Source organism: Meriones unguiculatus, chromosome 18, assembly GCF_030254825.1.
Source record: "Meriones unguiculatus strain TT.TT164.6M chromosome 18, Bangor_MerUng_6.1, whole genome shotgun sequence".
Lineage (NCBI taxonomy): Eukaryota > Metazoa > Chordata > Mammalia > Rodentia > Muridae > Meriones > Meriones unguiculatus.
In genome coordinates this window covers 71,615,612-71,638,417 of record NC_083365.1, presented here as the reverse complement: position 1 = coordinate 71,638,417, position 22,806 = coordinate 71,615,612, and the positions used below count along the sequence as shown (strand labels likewise).

The window sequence follows — 22,806 nt, the reverse complement described above, 5'->3', positions numbered from 1 at the left end:
TTTGGGTCATGGTTAAAACAAGAACTTTCCACTGGATTACTTTTAGTAAGTCTCATGAGTCTTTTGCCTCATAACTTCACATTCTATGTATGTATTTTGTCATTTTTTCCCTTGCCATTTACTTATAGGAAAAAAAATAGATGTCTACTAAAATTTTCCACATTCTGATCTCTTGATTGAAACTTTATTGTATCATTTGCCTTGATCCACCATTTCTTGTTTATTTATTTTTTATTGGCCTAGAAATCTAAAAGTCTTTTTCAAGTCTGAGTCAGAAGTATGTTAAAGTTTATTTTTGAGAATAGAAAAGTAGATATTTAAGGATTAACAAGGAATGATTGATGAGGTACTGTGGGCAACTAGATAAATAGTTCAGGGTATTCGTAGTTACTCCTGAAATAAGGTTATTAAAGGGCTAGTGTGTGGAAGAGAGGATGAGTTTAATTTCGAATGTAGTGTATTTAAAGTACCTGGGAGGCAGCTCACATGTTGGCAGACAGTCCAGTTGGCAGACAGACAGTTCCAGTATTGGAACTCAGAAGGAAGATGGATAAGGATGGAGATAGGGAGGTCTCAGTTACTTTGGGAAGTGAATGCTGTTGCCTAGGGGAGCATAAAGGCATGAAGCCTGGGAGATACACTAATTAGGCTTGAGTGGAGAGGAACAGAGATAAAAAGCATGGAGTATCAAATAAGATGTCTGCTGAGGTACCATTTTCAAGTGTGGAGGAGCTGGATGAATGTAGCTTTGTGAATGGTAGAGGGGTAACGGGATACTGCTTCATGAGGTTCGGCTGTGACTTGGGAGGGAGGGAGAAACAAAAGGATAAGTTGCAGAAGTAAGATAGATGGAAGGGACATTTAAAGCTAAATTGTGCTTAGAAAAACCAAAAGAGGAACATATAACAGGGTCTTGGAGAAAGCTGGTGGAGTGCATCCTAGATGACAAATTTGATAGGAGTGGAGCTAGAGAGAAGGGTAGTGGTTACAAGTGTGTACTACTTCATAGGACCCTCTGCTCACTACCACCTGTCGCTCTAGGGGATAAGACACCCTCTTCTGAATTCTCAGGCACCTGCACTCACATGTACATAACACCCAGAGAGCTAACCATGCATACAAATAGTATTGCTAATGTTATAGTAGAAGTTTATAGATTTGGTGATGGAAATTCAGTTATCTTTTGAGTTCTTCTGGGAAGATACTAGGCATCACCTGCCTAGTATTGGGGACAGATGAAATTGGTGTGGTCAGAGCATTGAAGAGTCATCCCTGTGGAGTGTCAGATAAACAGAGTGGTTAGACAAGATAGAGTTCTTTTGCAAAAATAGTAACATGCCTTATAAAGTATTGTGGCCAAGGGTACTCAGGACAGCACTGGGTTATCTGTTCATTGCTACTTTGGTATTGGATATGTGAAAGGTAATCTCTCACAGGGATTCAGGAGTTTTCTTGATGCCTTTTTTATTTCAGTATCATTTTCACAGTGATACCTGGATTTTGAAAATATATGTGGTAGTTGTTTATTAAGTAGCTAGCAAGGTTCAAGCACCATGGTAGTCACATGCAAAAGGAAATTTAAGTTGAAAGGAAAGAAAAGTAACTTTATTTCATGGTTAACAGTTCCCATTGGTATGCCTCAGCTGTTCACAGTGGACTGGTTGGACATTGCTGCATTCTTTTTTGTTTTTGTTTTTTTTTTGTTTTTTTTTTTTTTTGCTTTAAAAGTGGATTTTGCTTTGTATGGTATTTGGTTTTTTTTATCATAGAAATAGCTGGCAACCCAATTTTTCAAAGAAACGTGGTGAAGGAGTACAACATACTTTGATATTAAAAATTAACTATGGTGTAGTTGTAACCTGTGTGTATCTTTGTGAATTTTAGACCTTACAGGCATGCTTGTGGATTTGCTAATAACCTAGGGTCCCCTGCTTCAACACAAGCCTCTAAAACTGTCTAAATTAAATTCCATATGATTGATTATTATTTTAGCTGTTTTTCAATGTTTTATTTACTGATTTGCTACTATTGTTTTTTTGAGATGACATCTAACTATTACCCAGAGTATTCTCAAGCTAATGAGCTCAAGCAGTCTTCCTGCTTTAGCCTTCTTAGTAGCTAGAACAGTTGAGTGTGTACCACCATATTCAGTTTCCAAGTGTATGTTATGTTAGAGATATAATAGATATCAGCTAATGAGCTGATACTTAAAGATTAAGGAAATTAAGATAAAGTTGACATTTCTGACATACACATTTATCTTTTCAACCACCTGAATGTACATGGTAAAAATAATCTTATTTTTCTAAGTATGTATATTTCTACTTAAGCATTTATAGCCTAGGGATGACCTATGGTATCAACATACCTAAAGAAATAAATTTTTTTCTAATAGCTACTAATGCACTAGTAAGTCTCTGGTTTTGTATTTGTAGTTGTGTTCTTTGACAGTAATAAGATTTAATTTATGATTTTTATTTTAATAGTGGCCAATCAGACATGGTATAGTTGAAGATTGGGACTTAATGGAAAGGTTTATGGAGCAAGTGATTTTTAAATATTTAAGGGCAGAACCTGAAGACCATTACTTTCTTTTGGTAAGTACACATTATGATTTATTGGGGACTGTCCCTTTTTTGAGATGGGGTTCATAAGCCCAGGATAGCTTTAAACTCAGGATCATTCTGCCTCACCTTTCCAAATGCTGGGTTAGCAGCATGTACCCCAGTACCTAGCCTACCAGGAAAATTTTTGAAGAACGTTTTAATGGTCTCTGATATCCATTAGTAAGCATACTTTATTTATTAAGTTGTCATGTCTGAAAGACTGTGTTCTTAACTCCATTTGCTGCAGGTCGAGTAGCAATGTGGCCAAGCACTAAAGTGTAATTGCATAAATGCTTTTGATAATTAGTATGTAGTCATCAAGATACAACCCATAAATGTGTTAATTTTATTTTGTCACTGACAAAATAATATAAGGGAAGAAAGTTTTGTTTCTGAGGCTTAACAGCCAAAGTTTTGGCTCCATTGCTTCTGTGCTTGTGCTTGGTGAGGCACAGTATCTCTGTGGGAAGCAGCCCTTATTTGTTTTTAAAACTGTTTGATATGTACTGCAAACTTCTTAGTAGGATAAATGAACATATCCTTCTTTGTCTTTTTATCTTCTCACAATACAAAATGGCTCTTTTGTGTCTTTGTTTTTACTTAAACATAAATTTTGTTAATCCAGTATTCAGTGTTTCATTATGGTGCTCTGTGAATACTATTTGTAGCTGGACTGTAAAGCTAAAAGAACATTACTATGGACACACATGTACATACAACCTAAGTTTAGTAATTAACATTTCAGTATAGTTATATTTGACGTATTTGCTTTGACATACATTTATTTATCCATCTGTCTATTTTGAATCACATCAAAATGAGTTAAATACAGATGAGAATAATTTCCTGCTTAAACACTTAGTATGTCCATCATCAAACAGTTCATTTTATTATTAAAAAACTAACAAAAAAAAAAAAAACAAGACCAAAACCAAATCTGAACCATTCTATGGATTTTGACCAGGCCTGGCAAAAACAAAAAAGGACCAGATAGTGAGAGAGAGAGATATCGATAGATGATAGATAGATAGATAGATAAATAGATGATTGATAGGTAGATAGATGATAGATAGATAGATAGATAGATAGATAGATAGATAGATAGATAGATAGATAAATAGATGGTTGATAGGTAGATAGATGATAGATAGATCGCCATAAACCATACTTAATGCAGTAGATGGTACTTAATGCAGTGAATAAGTATAGATGTGTAGATGTGTCTCTGTAAGGTCGTATTTAGAAAGAACTGATTGGCCCACCTTTAGTTTTGACAGTTGTGTAAATAACAACATAAGTAACACATTATCAGTGCCTTTTCTAGTTAATTTATGCTCTTTCTTCCTTAGAGACAACCACTTTTTCACTCTTATTTTCATTTTTTTTGACAAGTGAGATTAATTTTGCCTGTATTTGGGTTTTACGTAACGTAACTCATACACGATGTGCTATAGTAAAATGTGTATCATGCAATTTAATGTTTTAGACTCTGACAGTCTGGCCCTTTGATTATTCTTGTCTCTATATAGTTATTCTCATCTCTTTTATAGACTTGCTCTGCTACAGGACAGACACTTAACTGGTTTAGAACTCTGGCCTGGGGTGACTTTTTATCCAACACTAATTGAATTGCTCCTGCATTCTAGCTTGCATTTAGTGTGTTAGTCTTTTTAAATTTAGTCACTATAGAGGCGTACAGACTTGATTTGGTTTTAGTTTCCATTTTTCTGGTGACTCATAATGATATTGAACACTTCAGTTTTTTTAATTAAAAATAAATTTTTCAATTATAATAAATTATAATTAGTATGGTATGTTACAGTTCCCCTCCCTCAGTGTCTTGCAAATCTTTCTGACTTTGCCACCCAGATTCATACCCTTTCTTTTCTATCATGTTAGAATACAAACAGACATCTAGAAAAATAATACAAGATAAAAACAAGCCAGCATGGGACAAAACAAACAGGAAAAACAAACAAAAAACAAAGATCAAAAGCAGAAGGAACATAACAGACATTGAGAACATATTTTCATATATGTGTAGGTCTGTTTTAATTCTCTATAGTTTTCCAAAGTCTTCGTGTTTTTTAATCTTCCTATAAATTTGGTGCTTTTTAAGTTACTTCATAAATCCTTTCCCCTTTAGAAATTGCCATAAAGTTCCAAATGATTTTATATTGTCTATTTAAAGTATTATTTAATTCAATAGACTGAACCTCCGCTGAATACTCCAGAAAACAGGGAATATACTGCTGAAATAATGTTCGAGTCCTTCAATGTTCCAGGCTTGTACATTGCTGTGCAGGTAAGTGATTTCTGCCTATTTAAGCTTGGCTTGTACATTTTATCCAGCCTTAGGTTACTCCTAAACATAATTCAAATCATTCCATATTATTCTGAGTTGATAATTTAGAGACAGCAAAGGGAGATAATATTTAGACAGGAAGCAAAACAATGCCAAAGGAAGTTAGTTCATGCGACTGGCAAAATGGCTGAGAGGGTAAAGATGCTTGTTGCCAAAGCCTAATGACTTGGGTTCAGTCCCCAGGACGACATGGTAGAAGGACAGAAACGATTCCTGCAAGTTGTCCTCTGACCTCCACACCTCTCTGATTTTTCCGTGTTCTTGAAAATAAGTGTGTATCTTTGCTTCCCCCTCTTCCTCTTTTACCTTTTCTTCATCTATCTATATCAGTTCTTCCATCCTTCTAATCCATCCAATCAATCTATAGGGTCTATAGGGTCTCATTTTGTAATTCAAGCTGGTCTTGGACCTTCCTGCTTGAGTGCTGAAATACAGGCATTTTCTACCATCTCTGACTTCTGACTGCTGTTTTGTTTGATTCTTTGAGATTATAGGTCTTCCTGTGGAACTCAGGCTGGCATTGAACTTGAGAGAGACCCTTGTGCCTTTGTTCCTTAGTGCTGTGCTTTGCCTAGCTTCTTCTTCTGTTATTAAAATAACATGGTAAGCCATGTGTGGTGCTCATGGCTGTAATCTCAGAAGTCTAAAGCCATATGATTGTTGAGGTTTTTTTTTTTTTTTTTTTTTAAGGATGGTGGACTAAAAAAAACCTTTTTGCTTCCTTTGGGTATTACATTGCAAGTGGGCAAAATAAGTTTTATCTCATGTTTTTATTTCTCCTCATATATTTTGATTGTAAAAAATAGCTTTTTGATACTTTTAGTTTAAAAGAAAGGTTTTGTTTTTTTGTTTTTAAATAATTAATTTGTATTGGCCATGATGAGATTCTTGGTAAGAAAAATGGTATTGCGTGTTATTGGTTTTCTAGTTATCTCAGGGTCTGGAAGTGTGATGACCATGTTGGTTAAGGTACTAGGTATACAGCTCTGTCTGCAGATTGAATTTAGGAACTTTGAGTTTGAGTTTTTAAGAGTAGTGCTTGTTGGCTCATGTTGATGGCCTTGGTAGTTTGTGCCGTCTGGGTAATATTTAAGTTGGGGCAAGGTAAGTTTGCACATGCTACATGTCTGTGTCCCTCTTGCTTTTGGCTCTAGGAAGAGAGTAGTCCTACTAAACTCCAAACTAAGTGTCCTGTGTAATAAGAGCTCCATGAACTTCTCTCAGTGAAGTGTAGAAAGTTTGTAGTGTCGGTAAGGGTTACCTGTAGACTTGCATCCCTAGTAACTTTTTAACAGTTTATTTTTGTCTTTCTTATTACTTTTTAGGCTGTTCTTGCCTTAGCTGCATCCTGGACCTCAAGACAAGTAGGAGAGCGGACACTGACGGGTACAGTAATAGACAGTGGAGATGGAGTCACTCATGTCATTCCTGTGGTAAGGACAGAAAATTGCTAAAGAGAATGTGAAATAGTACAGCTGGAGGTAAATGATAGGAACCAAGGATACTTTTACAAGACGTGAAGCTCTTCTGCCATCTTCCTGAGCCACTATCATGGGCCTCATGAAGATCTTTAGGATCTTAAGAGCACCAATAGTGCTGAAAGGAGACAAATACCAGCTTCTTATCATGGCAGTGCCCCAAATCAGTTATGTTTGTAACTGATGAAAGTCACAGAGCTGAGAAGAGTATAGTGAGCCTCAGAGAGTGTGACGTGATCAACCCCTGATTTGACCTTCACTTAAGATTAGGAAAGTGGCAGAATAATCTGTGCTGATGGTCTCAGTTGTCATCATGGACCATGAAGGAGGGAAAGTTCTCAGCTCAGATAGCACATGACAGCTTCCAAGTATGCCAAGTATGGTGTACATTACACCTGCCAGCCACAGGCTTTCTGTGTGAATAGTTTGCCTGTCCAGGAACTGCATAGAAACGGAATTATGTACTCTGGACTTTGTGATGGACTAGGTTCACTTAAGCAGATGTTTTTGCGGTCATACCTGTAATAGGATGTATACTACTTCATTCTTTATATTGCCAAGTGATAGTTCCTGTGTGGATATATCTGTCCCCTTTTGTTTTGGGCATCTTTATTATCTTCTTAGGATGTGCCTACATTTAAAAGCAGTGTAATTTACTTGATAGCTCCTTTTTTCTTAGTAGCATCTAAAATAATTGTTGTGGGGCTGCTGTTGACTTGGTGGTAAGAGGGACTGTTCTGTAAGCGTGAAGACCTGCACTCAGATCCCCAGCACCCACAGAAAAAGCAGATCAGAGCTGTCTGTGCCTAATAAGAGATGAGGAAGACACGCTGAATCCTGCTCCAGCCCTTTAGATGCTGGGAATTTAGGCATGCTTGACACATCTGGTTAAGAAATGGATCTTAATTTTTTAATAAATCAGAAATTATATAGAAATATAATTTAAAAATTATTATCTGGGAGTAGAGTGGGCTATGCTTATGTGAGGGCATGAGAGTGAAGTTGGTTCTCTCCTTCCATCGTTTATGGATTCTAGGGTTTAAACTCTATAGGTTTTTAGTCATCAGAGCAAGTGCTTTCCCCACTAAGCCGTCTTACCACCCTGCGAATACCACAGTAAACTTGACACCTTTTCCTTGCATGCAGGCTGAAGGATATGTCATCGGCAGCTGTATTAAACACATTCCAATTGCAGGAAGAGATATAACGTATTTTATTCAGCAACTGCTGCGAGACCGGGAAGTAGGAATCCCTCCTGAACAGTCCCTGGAAACTGCGAAAGCGGTGAAGGTAAGCTGCACAAGGGTGAGTCAGCCAGAAGTCAGTCACATGCGCAGCTGACTGCGAAGACTGTTCTTACCTCAGTCCTCTCATCAGAGTAATCCTCCAAGTTGTTTTCTCTATTTCTCACAGATAGTGGTGGATGATCGTACCTGCCCATTGCGTGTTTTCTCTACGTTCAAATTGAGAAGGCTAGCATAAGATTATTTAAACATAGATTTTTGTGATTACTCCTTTTATTAAAAGTAAAGATTTGTTTTACCCGGAAATCATTCTATCTCAGTTTATTTTGAAGTCTTTATTTTAATACTAACAGTTTTCTGTTATTAAAATTGATTTGACGTAACTGGCTTGTTGAGCTTTGCCGTATAGATATAATGTGTTACTCAGGTGATGTGGACCATGGACATACACTGATGGCTATGTGAGGTATATGATTAGGTTTTGACCCTATCAATTCTTTCTTATATTTGTGTTTCATGCATGCAAGCAAAATATTTTCCTTATTCTTTTGGCATTGCTTTTGAAATTTGCCATATATCAGCAAAACTGAAATTTTTCTGTAGTTCTCTGCTTTGAATATGTAAAACTGTCTTTGTCAAAATAACTCCCCTTATTTGCATTTTTTGGTATGACACTTGGGAAGATGTCTTTGTTCTTTAAAGCTTATGCATGAAGATGCCTTGACTACTTCCTATATACTAAAGAAACTACTAAGTGGTTTACAAACTTAATTTCAAGTTGGTAACCTACAAATTAAATATAAAGAGACAGGCATGGTGGTGTCCACCTTTACTCCCAACACTTGGGGGCAGGGGTGGGCAGATCTCTGTGAGGTGAGGTCAGCTTGGTCTACAGAACAAGTTCTAGGACAGCCAGCATTATGTAGAGAAACTATCTCAAAAAACAAAAACAAGCAAAACTATTGGCTTAGATTTTTCACAAACCTACTTTATTTAGGGTTCTTAAACACTTCTACCTCCCTTCCAACTCACTGACCAGAGGTAGGGGCAAAAGAAGGGTGTTAGGAAAAGGGGGTTATAGACCTTTTTAGAAGTCGTTCCTTGGGGGGAGTTCACTCTTCGTTGTCCAGATACCAGCAGTCCAGTCCAAATGCCAACATCAAACAGCAACACGAATCAGCACGATTCAGCAGAAACAGTAAGAAATCCACTGAATCGGAATGAGTCATTGAAAGCCTCAAGACTCAGTTGGATTGCCCTGAGAAGTTCTCTGGAACGTTTTCTCTCTGCAAAGTGAAGTGTCAAAGAACAAAGACCAGCAAAGCGATGTCAATCCAAAAAGCATTGTCTCATTCTTTGTGGGTTTCTATATATGTCCTCTCCTGAGAGCCCACCCAGGAATGTTTTCATCTGGCCAAAGTCAATGCCCCTCGCATGGGACTGCTTGCAGTAAAACATCATGTGCACTCTTGCAAGACAGCTTCTAGCAAAACATAATATAACACAACCGAGTCTTCAAAGAAACCAGAAACTTCCACTTCATGAAATCAAAAACAATACGAAAAATTCCAAACTACTGAATACGTAAAAAAAAAATAATATCTCCTCATGAAATTTCCACCTTCAAGATTTGGAGAGAGATGAAATTGTTCTTTTTTCCTAGAACAGGATATTCCCTTTTGTAGGGGGATTGAAACAGGGTCTCACTATATAGCCCTGCCTGACCTCAACTCACAGAAGGTCCTCCCCAGTGCACAGCATGACAGCCTTTTATATCTTTTTGTTATCTCTGATAATAACTACTACTACCTTGGGAAGAGTCCTTGATGTGCACAGTTATAGGAAATTGTGCATGTTACTTAAAAACTGACAGGAATAGAAGCAGTAGGACAGTTAAGATAATCATGTATGTTAATTCAGTCTTGCAGAGAATAGCAGAATAGCTTACATTTCCATATTTCTTTCTTTACTCATTATCTTGATCAGAATTAGTTCTGTTGCAAATATGCATAAAGGTTCTGTGATAATTTGTATAGGTATAGGTATTCTTTTTTTGTGTATGCATTTTGATTTTTCCTTTCTAGAACATTTATTCTGTAACTGAGATAGTGGTTGTTGAAGACTTTAATGCATGTTTTTATAAAGTAGTATTAAAATAGTTAAGACCAAGTCTAGGTTGTCAGATTTTAGTTGTGTTAATAAATGGAGTCAGACATTATGTATAAACCATTCATTTGTACTACACAATATGATAGCCTAGCATTAAAATTTTGCCTATCAAAATTACCTAATTATATTTAATCAATTTTTTATTCAATTCTGTTTGATATACTATCCACTATCTTTTTGTTTTTTTTTTTAACTTTTACCTAAAATGAGAGAAAAATTACTTTTGTTTCTTTATTTGCTTTTAAGGAACGCTATAGTTATGTCTGCCCAGATTTAGTAAAAGAGTTTAACAAGTATGACACTGATGGCTCAAAGTGGATCAAACAGTACACCGGAGTCAACGCGGTCTCAAAGAAAGAGTTCTCCATTGATGTTGGCTACGAGCGATTCCTGGGACCGGAGATCTTTTTCCATCCAGAGGTAATACCTGGTAGTTGGTGGTTTTGCTTGTTTTTAAATAGAATCACTTTGAAATATTCAGCAGAAACTCGAAAGAAATTCAGAGAGAATCAATCTAAGAAGCTGTCTTTAGTGGCCTACAGCACCATAATGAATGATTTCTGCTGTACCCCCCACCCCACTCTGAGAACAGGCTTCTGTTAAAGCAGCCTTATCTGTTATCCTGCCTCTTTAATCTTTATGGTTTGGGGAACAGGAGGTCATGGAAGAGCAGAGGCAGGGGAAGCCTTTCAGAGTTTGTAACAGCTTAAGCCTTTGGAAAGACTCCAGAAAATGCTTGCCCCAGCTGTAAAGACTATGTGCAGACTTAAGCTGCTGTCATATCTAGTAGAAGAGTTTTTGATCTGTGGAATCTAAGGAATGTAGAGACTGTCTTAAAATAACAAAGTAGGTGCTTTTGATAATCTTAAAATAATAATAAATTCTTCAGGTAACTTGATATGAGTAATTTAACTTTATTAGTAGAATTCTAATGTTTGTGCCTCCTGTTCTTATTCAGCATCAAAAACAGTTATTTTTGTTAATTTTTTTTTCAGTTAATATTAGCTATGACTTTCATGCTCTCAAATTAAGCATTGGTTATTGAAAGCTGAAAGGTTATTTAATCTAATTCTTTTGAGTTTAGAGGTTAAGAAAGCTAGTTAAATAAGAGTAGTTAGTTACTTTAACTAATGGACATAAAGTCTGTTTGGGAGAAGCAGGGAAACTTCTTAGAGCAGGTAACCAAATAAAGTCAGCCCAGCAGTTGGGTGGGTATTTATCTTACATGCTAGGAAATTCATAGTATACGGGAATCTAGCATGGAAATATGTGTAATATAAAAGAGGTTGTTTGTATCACAACAGTGTTGTGAATCAGGTTGGAAGCAGGTGAGTTTGTGGCAGTTTCTCAGGTAAGTGTCTATGTCTTAGAGAAAGCAGGTGAAGCAAAATGGGGGTTTTATAATTTAGTACTTGCTTAGATGTGAGAGGGATAAGAATGTAAAGAATCTATAATCTGAGTAACTTAGATTTTTTTCAAGTGAAACATGGAGTTGCAGTCAGAGCCAGTAGTGAGGTCAGGGCAGATGTGTCTGTGTAAACTTTACTTAGCTGCACATAGAGTTCTGTAACCTCATCACTCTAGAAGCTAAGGCAAGAGAATCTAGAGTTTGAGGCCATGATCTTCACAGTGTGACCTCTTGTCCCCTCAAAAGCAAAGCAAACCAAAAACAGTGTCCAAGTTCTAGGGATTTGAAGCCTTGGCACCCCCTTACTCCCAAGTTTTAGGCATTTTTGAATTGACTTTGAACTTTGAGCTGGGGAAAATAACTGCTTCTTCTCTCCTCCATTGTCCCTCTGTGTTCCCTTTGTACCCTGGTACTTCCTTAGACCTTGAATCAAGTTACAGTCAGTACCTCTGTCTGCTTGAACCATGTGCCTATTTAGGGGACTTCCGTTAACCCTGTGTGCGCTTTCATTACTTTTGGGGAGGAGAAAGATCGCCCAGGAAGCTGTTTTCTGAAGAAGAATCTATTCTTAGGGATAGGTTAAGCACAAATCTTGTTGTGGAGAAAGCATTTGACAGGCCCCTATGGAGAACTGTGGTTGACTGTGAGAGACTGTGTCCTTGCCTCCTCCTGCCTCGATGTTCAAGCTCCCAGCTGTAGTTAGTTCTTTGTGGGGAAGGTCATTATTACAGAACAGCTTCGTTCTTGTTTGATGTTACTGGTGACTTGGCATAGAGGAGGGTCTGCATAGTCTTTATTTTGTGTTGTCTCTGTGTTGTTTTAGATTTTTGCATTTAAAAATTATTTTTACCAGTAGTTTTAGTTTGGGGAGAGAAAAATTAGATAAGTGTATCTTGTTAGTTCACCATTTCTGTGTGCTCGTGTGTGTGTGTGTGTGTGTGTGTGTGTGTGTGTATGTAGTAGAAAGCGTGTCACTTCCCAAGTGAAGTTTAAGATTCCTTATACAGATACTTCTTTGTTCTAGTTTTCCTGTCATTCCTTTTTCTTTTTTAATTTGGACTACATGAATGATTATTTAACCTATCTAAGATTTGAACACTAAAAATAAGATAGATGAAAGATAATTTTTTATTAACATTATTATACAATATATTTTGATCATACTTTTCCCCTCCTGCAACTCTTTCCAGGTCATTCCTCCCCCCCCCCCCCCGCCAGCTCTCTATCTTCCCAACTTCTTGCTAGAGTCTTCTGTTTTTCTCTTCCCTCCCCTCCCCTCTCTGCTCTCTCCTTAAAAAAACACACAAACAAACAAACAATTCCACTAAGACAAAAGGTAAAACACAAGATTTACAGTAAAACCTGGAAGTCTGGGGTCAGTTTTGTGTTGGTTCCTGGGCATGGGGCCTGTCCTGGAATAGCGACCCAGGGACACTCCATTAGAGAAACTGATTTTCCTAGCAGGTATCACTTGCAAATAGTTTCTCCCTGAGGGGAGGGTAGGAGTTTCTGTACCCTTCTCAGTGCTGCAGTTTTGTCCCGTTTGAGCTTGTGAGAGTCTTGTGTGTGTGCTTCACGGCCTCTCTGAGTTTGTATGTGTGTTATTCCTGTAGTGTCTAGAACACACTGTCTGCTTGGAGTTAGCTACCACGTCTGGCTCCTAAGTTCTTTCAGCCTCCTCTTTCTACCGTAGACCATTAAGCTTTGAGAAAGGGGTGTGATACAGACGTCCTGTTGAAAGTTTGTTTTTGAGCTGCTAAGTTCACCACAAATATTAGAACTGGTTTCTTTTAGAAGAAATGCATTTGGCACTTTGAAAAAAAATTTTTTTTTAAATTTTTATTTTTATTAATTACAGTTTATTCACTTTGTATCCCAGCTGTAGCCTTCTCCCCCAATCCTTCCCAATACCACTCTGCCTCCCTATTATTCTCCTATGCCGCTCCCACAATCCAATGATAGAGGAGGTCCTCCTCCTCTTTCATCTGACCGTAGTCTATCAGGTCTCATCAGGACTGGCTTCAATGTCTTCCTCTGTGGACTGGTAAGGCTGCCCACCCACCCCCAGGGGGAGGTGATCAAAGAGCCAGCGCCTGAGTTCATGTCAGAGATAGTCCCTGTTCCTATTACTGGTGAACCCTCTTGGACACTGAGCTGCAATGGGCTACATCTGTGCAGGGTTATCATGCAAGGTTATCACCATGCATCGTTCTTTTTTGGAGTATCAGTCTCAGAAAAGACCCCTGTGCCCAGATTTTTTGGTTCTGTTGCTCTCCTTGTGGAGCTCCTGTTCCCTCCAGGTCTTTCTTTCTTTCTTTTATTTTTTTTAACTTTTTTATTTTTTTTTTTAATTTTTCATCAATTACACTTTATTCATTCTGCATCCCCCCCATAAGCCCCTCCCTCCTCCCCTCCCAATCCCACCCTCCCTCCTCCCTCTGCTTGCATGTCACTCCCCAAGTCCACTGATAGGGGAGGTTCTCCTCTCCTTTCTGATCTTAGTCTATCAGTTCATATCAAAAGTGGCTGCATTGTCCTCTACTGTGGCCTGATAAGGCTGCTCCCCCCCAGAGGGAGGTGATCAAAGAGCAGGCCAATCAGATTATGTCAGAGGCAGTCCCTCTTCACATTACTATGTAACCCAATTGGACTCTGAACTGCCCTGGGCTACATCTGTGCAGGGGTTCTGGGTTATCTCTATGAATAGTCCTTGGTTGGAGTATGAGTCTCTAGGAAATTCCCTATGTTCAAATTTTCTGGTTCTGTTGCTCTCCTTGTGGAGACCCTGTCCTCTCCAGCTCTTACTATTTCCCAGTTCTTACATAAAATTTCCTTCACTCTGCCCAACAGTTGCCCATCAGGCTCAGCATCTGCATTGATAGTCTGCAGGGCAGAGGCTTTCAGAGGCCCTCTGTGGTAGGTTCCTAGGTTGTTTCCTGTTTTCTTTTCTTCTGATGTCCATCCTCTTTGCCTTTCCGGATGGGGATTGGACATTTTAGTTAGGGTCCTCTCTCTTGCTTAGTTTCTTTAGATGCACAGATTTAGTGGGTTTGTCCTATGTTGTATGTCTATATGAGTGAGTATATATCATGTGTGTCTTTTTGCTTCTGGGACAACTCACTCAGGATGATCCTTTCCAGATCCCTCCATTTACCTGCAAATTTCATGATTTCCTTTTCATTGCTGAGTAATATTCCATTGTGTAGATGTACCACAATTTCTGCATCCATTCTTCAGTTGAGGAGCATCTGGGCTGTTTCCAGCTTCTGGCTATTACAAATAAAGCTGCTACAAACATGGTTGAGCAAATGCCCTTTTTGTGTACTTGAGCCTCTTTTGGATATATGCCTAGGAGTGGTATGGCTGGATCTTGAGGAAGCGCTATTCCCAGTTGTCTGAGAAAGCGCCAGATTGATTTCCAGAGTGGTTGAGCCACTTTATGCTCTACATTTATGAATATATTTCTAAGTATAAAAAAGATATGGGATGTTATATTTATTTGATATCTTCAGTCCATCCGAATAATCCTCGTTTAATAAATGATGTACATTCCTATGTGTCCTGCTTGGATGAAGTCATTTTGGTTCTGATCCTTTAATAAGCCTGTTTTTTCTAACCCTAATTTTGAGAAGTCTACTGGGTTTTATGCCATCCAAGTCATTTTTCTGTCACTGGGCCACTAATAAATTACATTCTATGGAAAAAAAAAGGTCTCAGAACATTCTCAATGGCTGTGTGCTGCTAAGACCTGAGTCCCAGAACAAAGCTGAAAAAAAGGCAGAGTATTAGTTTTGGGGAGCTGCTGTTGGGTTTATTAAAGTCTTGAGGAATTTAGAGTAATTGTATAAAAATTTTTATTAACCTGCCTAACACTGTTTTGACTTCCCTCATAAAATATTCGCTTCTTGCTGCTTTATTGTATATTAATCTGATTTTCTTTTTTCTTAATTACTTGTTATTTATGTATATGGGTGTTTTGCTTGAATGCAAGTCTGCTTAGTGCCCACAGAGACTAGAAGAGGCCATTGATCTAAACCTGGAGTCATGGATGGTTCTGACTGGCCATGCATATGGATGCTGGGTTTCCTTTGGAAGAATAGCCAGTCCTCTTTAATTGCTGAGCTCTCTCTCCAACTCCAGTATTTAATTTTAAAAACTATTTATGGATGTGTGTGGGTACACTTGAATACAGGTACCTGCCAAGGCCAGAGTTGGATCTTCTGGAGGTTGAATCTTCCTGGAGCTAGTTACTGGCAGTTGTGAGATGCCCAGCATAGGGCCTGGAATTGAACTCAGGTCCTCTCTGCAAGAGCATCACATACCCCTAACCACTTGCCACTATTCTAATTATCATTTGGAGGTTCTGCATTGCAATAGATAGGTCCAAGTTCAACTTCATCTCTTCCTGCATCAATTTCTGTGGTGGATATAGCATATAGGAGCATTTAAAGGTTTTGTAAAATTTTGCTTTTGTGCATTTCTGATTAAAAACTAAAAACTGGAAGTATTGGCACATACCTATAATCCTAACACTCAGTAGTACATTAAGGTAGAAGGATTACGGAAAGTTGTAGGCTAGCCTAGGCTTCTTGGCCTAGCAAGAACGTGGGTCAGTAAAATGAGAAGCAAGGAGAGTGACTACTGTGCAAAGGATGCAGAGGGATGAACACAATAAAGGCCTGCTCTGGCCTTTTGTTGACAGTATCGCAGATAAGATGAGCAAGGTTATGGGAAAGATTAATAAAGTATACACAGGGGTGTGTGCATGTGGCCATTTTAGGTAAATATTAAAGGGCAACGAGGAGACCTTACTAGTTCTGTCTTAACAGTGGAAGGATTTAGTAGAAATCAGTATAATATAGATTTTTTTTTCCTGTCAAATGTTGATACTTTCTTTTTAGATTTGGGAAATTTAAGTTTTTTTTTTGTTTGTTTGTTTGTTTTTTGTTTTGTTTTGTTAACTAAAATCAGTGCCAGATTCACTAAAGCTCTTTAGAGTGTTTGCAGTCTAAATGCCTGTAGTCACGAATGTCATCGTGGACAGTTTTTGGTTTCTTTCAGTCAGTCAGCTTTTACCTGCATGTGAGCTTGTCTTTAAATGATATGTAGAGCTAGCTGAACTGAGCTCTGGTTTTCATGTCCCTGTAATGCAATGTCGGGGTCTACTTCCCAGTTAAAACATGTGGCATGTGGATTTGCTTTTGAGCATCACAGATTAGAAATTGCTTTACTTTGGCTATGATGTTGACTACATCACTTACTCTTTGTTCTTCATCTGTTGATAAAGTTCTTGAGAAAATTATAAAGTACTGAATACTGAACTATAACTCCTAAGGGAAGAAAAAGGTTAGCTTTCTGCTAGCCCCTTGTTATGTGCTTATCATCCTATCTGTGCATACATCTGGCCTATGTGTACTTCTGTTTGCGCTAATCGCCATTCTTACCACTGTCTATATCTGAAGGAAGCTGCCTAACTGACAGTTTGTTGGTAGGGCATAGACTGTAGCCTAATTTGTAGACACCTGTGGACTACACTTGAGCACTGTGCCTCAGATGGTGATCTAAACATCAAGATCACCAGCCATAGCGGGAGGTAAAAAAAAAAAAAAAGACACTAAATGACTGTGAAAGGGATGTATTTTTACAGTGTGACAGTTAACAAGACAAAAGTGTTGTTGTATTATCTGGTCAAGACAGCTTACCTGTTCAGTTTTAACCACTTGCACCGAAACTGCTGCTGCTCTGTCTGTGTCGACATGAGGGTTGCAAGTCTGTTTACGTCGGCAAGTGTGTAGACGCAGAATCCAACAATAGGGTGTATGGCATCTATTTCCCCTTACTGGTGGGCTGTTCTTTTTACCTCTTTATATGTTTTCAAAATGTCATGGTGTGAGTGTTTTGTAGCATGTATATCTCTTGCCTGTGGAGTTCAGAAGAGGGCCTTGGCTCCTTAGAACTGGAATTAGAGGAGAGCCACTATGGGGGTTTTGGAAGCAGATCCCAGGTGTTCTGCAAGAGCAGCAAGCACCTTATATTGTTGAGCCATCTCTTTAGCTCTTCTTTGCTGTGGAGAATCTGTTTACATAAAGGGCACAAGTCAGAGTTCCCTCTGGGGACCTTTGAAGAAGCACAGCCACTGGTGTATGCTTTTGAATCTCTGTTAGCTGTTGACAGATTGTTTTCCAGGGGGTAATTTTGATGTGTTGTATGTATTACAGAAGTTCTTGCTACCATGTCTGCTGCCTCATAGTAGGCTTTTTGTTTTTGGTGGTGGTGATTTTGTATTGCTTTTTTGAGACAGTGTTTTTCTGGTTGTCCTGGAACTTGCTTTGTACACCAGGCTGGCTTTAAACTCTTAAGATTTGCTTACCTCTCCCACAGGAGTGCTAGGATCAAAGGCATGTGCCCTCATGCCCAGCAGGTTTGTTATTTTATTTTAATCTTGCCTGATTTCGATCCTCAGTAGCCTTAGTCTGTTGACCACCAGGGTCCTTTCACTCCTGAGCTGGATACATCAACATTTTGTTACGGTAATATTCAAGTTAATAACAATCTTACATATCATGTATAAAATTTACTTGTTTTTCAGTTTGCTAATCCAGATTTTACACAGCCTATCTCAGAAGTTGTAGATGAAGTCATTCAGAATTGCCCTATTGATGTCCGGCGTCCTCTCTACAAGGTTAGTGTTTATAATAAAAAGTGGAGTTTTAAGTTTTCTTTCATAATATTTAATAAATTTAAAAACCTTTCCTTTTGTTCATTGTTGAATATTAGAGAATCATATCTTAGAAAGGACAATTGAATTCTTGTATATTTGTCTTTAGATTGTTTCTCTCTTAAAATAAAGGTAATAATTGTTTTGTTTTTTTCTACCCACACAGAACATTGTCCTCTCTGGTGGTTCAACAATGTTCAGGGACTTTGGACGTCGCTTGCAGAGAGATTTGAAAAGAACTGTAGATGCCAGGCTGAAGTTAAGCGAGGAGCTAAGCGGTGGTAGATTGAAGGTTGGTCTTCTCAACTGTTGCTGGAGAAGGTTGAAGGCCCCTTTGTTATTGCTGTCTGCACAGGAATGCTTGCCAGCTTCTCCCTTAGGATCATATGACAAGCTTACCCAGGTGTACTACTGGAATGTGCGAACTGTCTGTCATTTGGTACTTCCATCTTCTGAGCTCTGTGGAGTAATCACATGACCTCACAGCTCAGGCAGACTGCTTATGCAATAGTTTTTTATGTTTGATTTCCTCCTCAACCAACGAATTCAAACACACACATATGCTTCTCCTTTGTATGAAAGGTTGCCTTGTGCTTCACAAGCATAGTTTTAAACTGTGTAGCAGGGCCTGTTGAGATAGCCTGGATGGTACAGATGCCTGTTGAAAGCCCAGTAACTTGAGTTTGATTCCTGGAACCCAAGGAAAAGTAAAAGGAGAAAACAAACACACAGTGTTTTTCTCTAGCCTCTTTAGCGCGTGCACACACACACTATCCATACACAAAAATAATTAAATTTTAAAGAAGAGTTTAAGTTGTGGGTTTTGGGAATTCATGCATGAATTAAACACCGGTGTGGCTGTTGACCTGAAGCAGATTTTACCCGTTGATTCAAGTATGACCTGCCTAGCAAAAAGAAAATAGAATAAAATTAAAAGAAAACCAAAAACTATGGCATATTATCTAGCCAAAGCACATATATTCCTTTTTTTTTTTTTTTGGACATCTATTTGGTGTGTGTACTTGCGTGCATGAGTGGTTGCATTCACCATGTAGGGATTAGAGGATAACTTGCATGAGTTGGATTCATCCCTCTACCTTGTCTGTCCTGGGGGCAAACTTGAATTGATAACAAATGCCTTTTACCATTGACCCATCCTGATGGCCCCACACCTCCAGTTAGGGGCCTCTAGGAAGCAGAGGTTTACTCAGTGTTTTCTATCCTTAACATATATAAATAATACAGGCTGTTTGTTTTCTACACTTTGTCTTGCTTTGGGTTTGTTTGGTGTTCTCGGTGGGTGTAGTTTGTGCTTTGGCAGTCACATCACAGAAGTGCTATCTTGTCCATTTTATTGGAGGATGCATGATATGAACTGTCCCACCTATTACCTTTAATCACTTGGTGGAGGGGTGCCTGCCAGGCTTCTCCTGTGTAGCTGTTAATTTTGCATTTACATGTATAGAACCTTAGAAGAGGCTTTTCAGGCTGTGTAGCTATCCTGTTCTTCATCAAACTTTCAATCAACAGTTTTAGCCTATGTTACTGTTTTCTTGAAATAGTTGTGGCTAAGGTAGTTGCCAAAAGTATAGTTAGTTAATGTTTCTGTTTGCCCTGGTTTTGCTTCATTCGTGTCTCCTTTTATGTATCTGATTGCATGTTTATTATTTAATTATACATGTATATGTAGTACAGTGTGATAATTCGATACATGTATGCAAGTTGTAAGATCAAAGCACATAATGGCATTTGTGTTTCTTTAAGCACATACCATTGTGTCTGGAGCTTTTCAGCTCCTTTGTGGTAGAGCTGTATAAAATAGGGAAGCTTCTCTAAATAGCTGTGCTGTGGTGTGTACACTGTAAAGTGTGGTCCTCTCCAACCTGCTGTTCTATCCTGCTTCCTTAGTGCCTCCACTCTGTAGATAATCACAGTTCCTGATTCATGTTACTTGGACTTAATTACAAAGTTATTTACAAATTATTTCATGTATGCACATTTAAGCTTAAATGAACGCAAAATTGTTCCTTGAATTTACAGTTGAAATGTTACTGTGTCACTTTTTAGCCCAAGCCTATTGATGTACAAGTCATTACGCACCACATGCAGCGGTATGCAGTCTGGTTTGGAGGGTCAATGCTGGCTTCCACGGTACGTCAATTTACTTGTAAACTTTTACCATTTAGGTAGAAGATAAGGAACTTAAAAAGTTTTTGTAAATGTATGCACATAGTATTTTTAAAATTGGAAATCATTTCACTTTAATGTTCTTTTTACCTTTTTCCTGCTAGACAGTGTGTGTGTGTGTGTTACACACCACACATACACACATGCTTCGGAGTGAGTTTATTATACCGTATCTTAACATTTATCATAGGGAAAATTCTTTTAATTGTGTAGAAGTAATACTCACCAGAAAGTTAGTGGTATTTTTGTTTAAATATCTTTAAAAAATTAATGTAAACATTAGCTTTCATTGCGTAGCAAGTATAATGTTTGAAAATGAATAAAGAGAATTGTTCTAGAATCTTTTTCCAGACCAAAGCATCTTGAAAGCTCCCTTAGAATGTGTTGTAATGTCATTAATTTAGTAAATATTTGTGCTGTTGGGTTAGGGTATGAGCTATTAAAGAGTTTTTTTTTTAATATAAATTGCTAGTTTACAACATTGGATATAAAACGATTTAAATTAGAGAAAAGTTGTTTTCTTAATCTTAGTCCTCTTGAGGTATGCTACATTATCAAGGTTCGTGTGTAATTGCTCTGTAGAATGTAGTTCTGCAGCAGGTGGAAGGAGGGCTGCGGTCATGCCTCAGTACAGTCTTGGTTCCTGCTTTCTCAGGCACCAAGTGGGAAAGCCCAGTACAACAGACTGCATGTCACACCCAGCAGAGACAGGTTGGGGGTGACGATGGGATGTGAATCAGTGGCTCTGTAGTTCTGACAGATTTAGCTATCGTAGATTTAATCATGAGTTCTGGAGTTCTAAGCTTTGTTGAAAAGCCATGAGGAGACTGAAAAATATTGTATATTCAATGCCTGTTTTAAAGCATCTCTTTTACAAAACATTGGAAGATAGGGGAATTTGACCTTTAAAAATGTTTTGTTTTGTTTGCAGCCCGAGTTCTACCAAGTATGCCACACCAAAAAGGATTATGAAGAAATTGGACCTAGCATTTGTCGTCACAATCCAGTGTTTGGAGTCATGTCCTAAAGTTGGCTTCTTGTTTATTGGGGTTAAGGAAATGGAAACAAGATAATCTTTCTGATGACCTGTTTTTGTCTGAATGGATGGTTCTGAGGTTTTTACCAAACATGATCATACAGGAATATTTAATGAGTGTGTCAACATGCAGATGTAGAAGAGAGCCAAGATGATTGTTTTCCTTTAGGTTGAATATTTGAATCTTATGTGTATCAAAAGAGAAATGGGTTTTAGTTCTTTCTGTGCCCTGATATTTTGTATATTATTGACTTACCCAATGTGCTGGGCTCTGTGGGTGTGTAGAGAGCTCTGTAATGCCTGACTGGGCACTGCTGAGTGGGCAATGCCGGAGTTTGTTTATATTTCATACTTTTTTATACTTTGAGGAAAAAAAGTAAAAGAAAAACTGTAGTATTGGAGGGAAACAATGTGACCAAGGAAAAAATGAATTCAACAAGCAGCCTCATGGGACTTGGTGCACACTCTGGGTTCCAGTTATCTCGAGCTGCTCCACCCCTCCCCAGCCCACCAACGGTTCTCTGCAAACGCTTTGGATCTAAGAAGCTAGTCTCCTGGGTTAGCCGATGCCTGCCCTGCTTTCCGGTTACTCACATTCTGTTTCTTGCTTTAAAAGAAAAAGACAAGACTGTTGGACCAGTATTGCAATTCTGTAGAGTCATTTCTTATTAAAACAATAATGTGATTACCAAAATTGGCATATTTAAAGCCTAATGCCATTCTAATAAAGGCAAAATTTTCTTTTTACTACTTGTTTCAGGCTCTTTGATCTCTTTATAAGTTAACTAATACGTCTATTTTCTTCAAATTCTGCAGTAGCTCTTTAAAAAGCACAGCGGTTGGATAGCAAGCTGACTTTTTTATGTGCTCTGTACAAATAATTGTGAACTTTTAATATGTTGAGTGCTTTCATTTTGATAACTGGATCTCCATTTGATATTTTCATTTGTATAACTCATTTGCAGTCTGAATTTTTTTTTAGTGCCAGTCCCTGACATATCATGAAAAGTTCGTTTTCTTTGCATTTTAAAATATCTGGATCATGAAGAAAAGTGATGACAATAAATTAAAATTGAATTACCCTTTCTGATGGTTTTTCTTCATGCAGTGCACTACAACTGGCTGTTTACATGTTTGATATGATTTTTGTTTCTGCAGAAACAGTGGGATTTGTTGAACTCTCTGGTGTATGTGTGTGTGTGTGTGTGTGTGTGTGTGTGTGTGTGTTAGAGAATTTCTTGCGAACATAATATTTTACCAGTTGTTTATAGAGCACCAAATGTGATATGTTTTATAATCTTGACACACTTAAAACAGCAGTATCAGGAGTAACACCATTATACAAAGAACAGAACAGAATTAGGAATGCCTCCATTCCAAACCCTTAAAATGCTTTTAGGTTTGTTGTAATAAATCTACAGAGACAGAGTTGGAGGCTGAACATTAATTTTTATATGTAATGTGTCTGGATATTTAGGATTTTATTATTTACCTGGGAATGACAGGCCATGAGAAAGTTGAATCCTGAGTTTCCTGATCATGTTATGAAAGTATGACACTGAGTTTCTTCCTTACCCTTGCCCTCTGGTGTTTTC

General features: G+C 38.1%; 1 protein-coding gene across 1 annotated transcript in view; it reads left to right on the top strand.

Annotated features, from left to right (window-relative positions):
• Window positions 1-22,291, top strand: part of Actr3 (actin related protein 3) — a 43,605-nt gene extending 21,314 nt beyond the window's left edge. The window contains exons 4-12 of the mRNA XM_060371778.1: window positions 2,487-2,597; window positions 4,816-4,911; window positions 6,297-6,404; window positions 7,596-7,739; window positions 10,109-10,282; window positions 17,860-17,952; window positions 18,155-18,280; window positions 20,056-20,139; window positions 21,107-22,291. Coding sequence (XP_060227761.1) covers window positions 2,487-2,597; window positions 4,816-4,911; window positions 6,297-6,404; window positions 7,596-7,739; window positions 10,109-10,282; window positions 17,860-17,952; window positions 18,155-18,280; window positions 20,056-20,139; window positions 21,107-21,202 — 1,032 coding nt within the window. The 3' untranslated portion in view covers window positions 21,203-22,291. The remainder of the gene's footprint in view (window positions 1-2,486; window positions 2,598-4,815; window positions 4,912-6,296; window positions 6,405-7,595; window positions 7,740-10,108; window positions 10,283-17,859; window positions 17,953-18,154; window positions 18,281-20,055; window positions 20,140-21,106) is intronic.
• The last annotated feature ends 515 nt before the right edge of the window (window positions 22,292-22,806 follow it).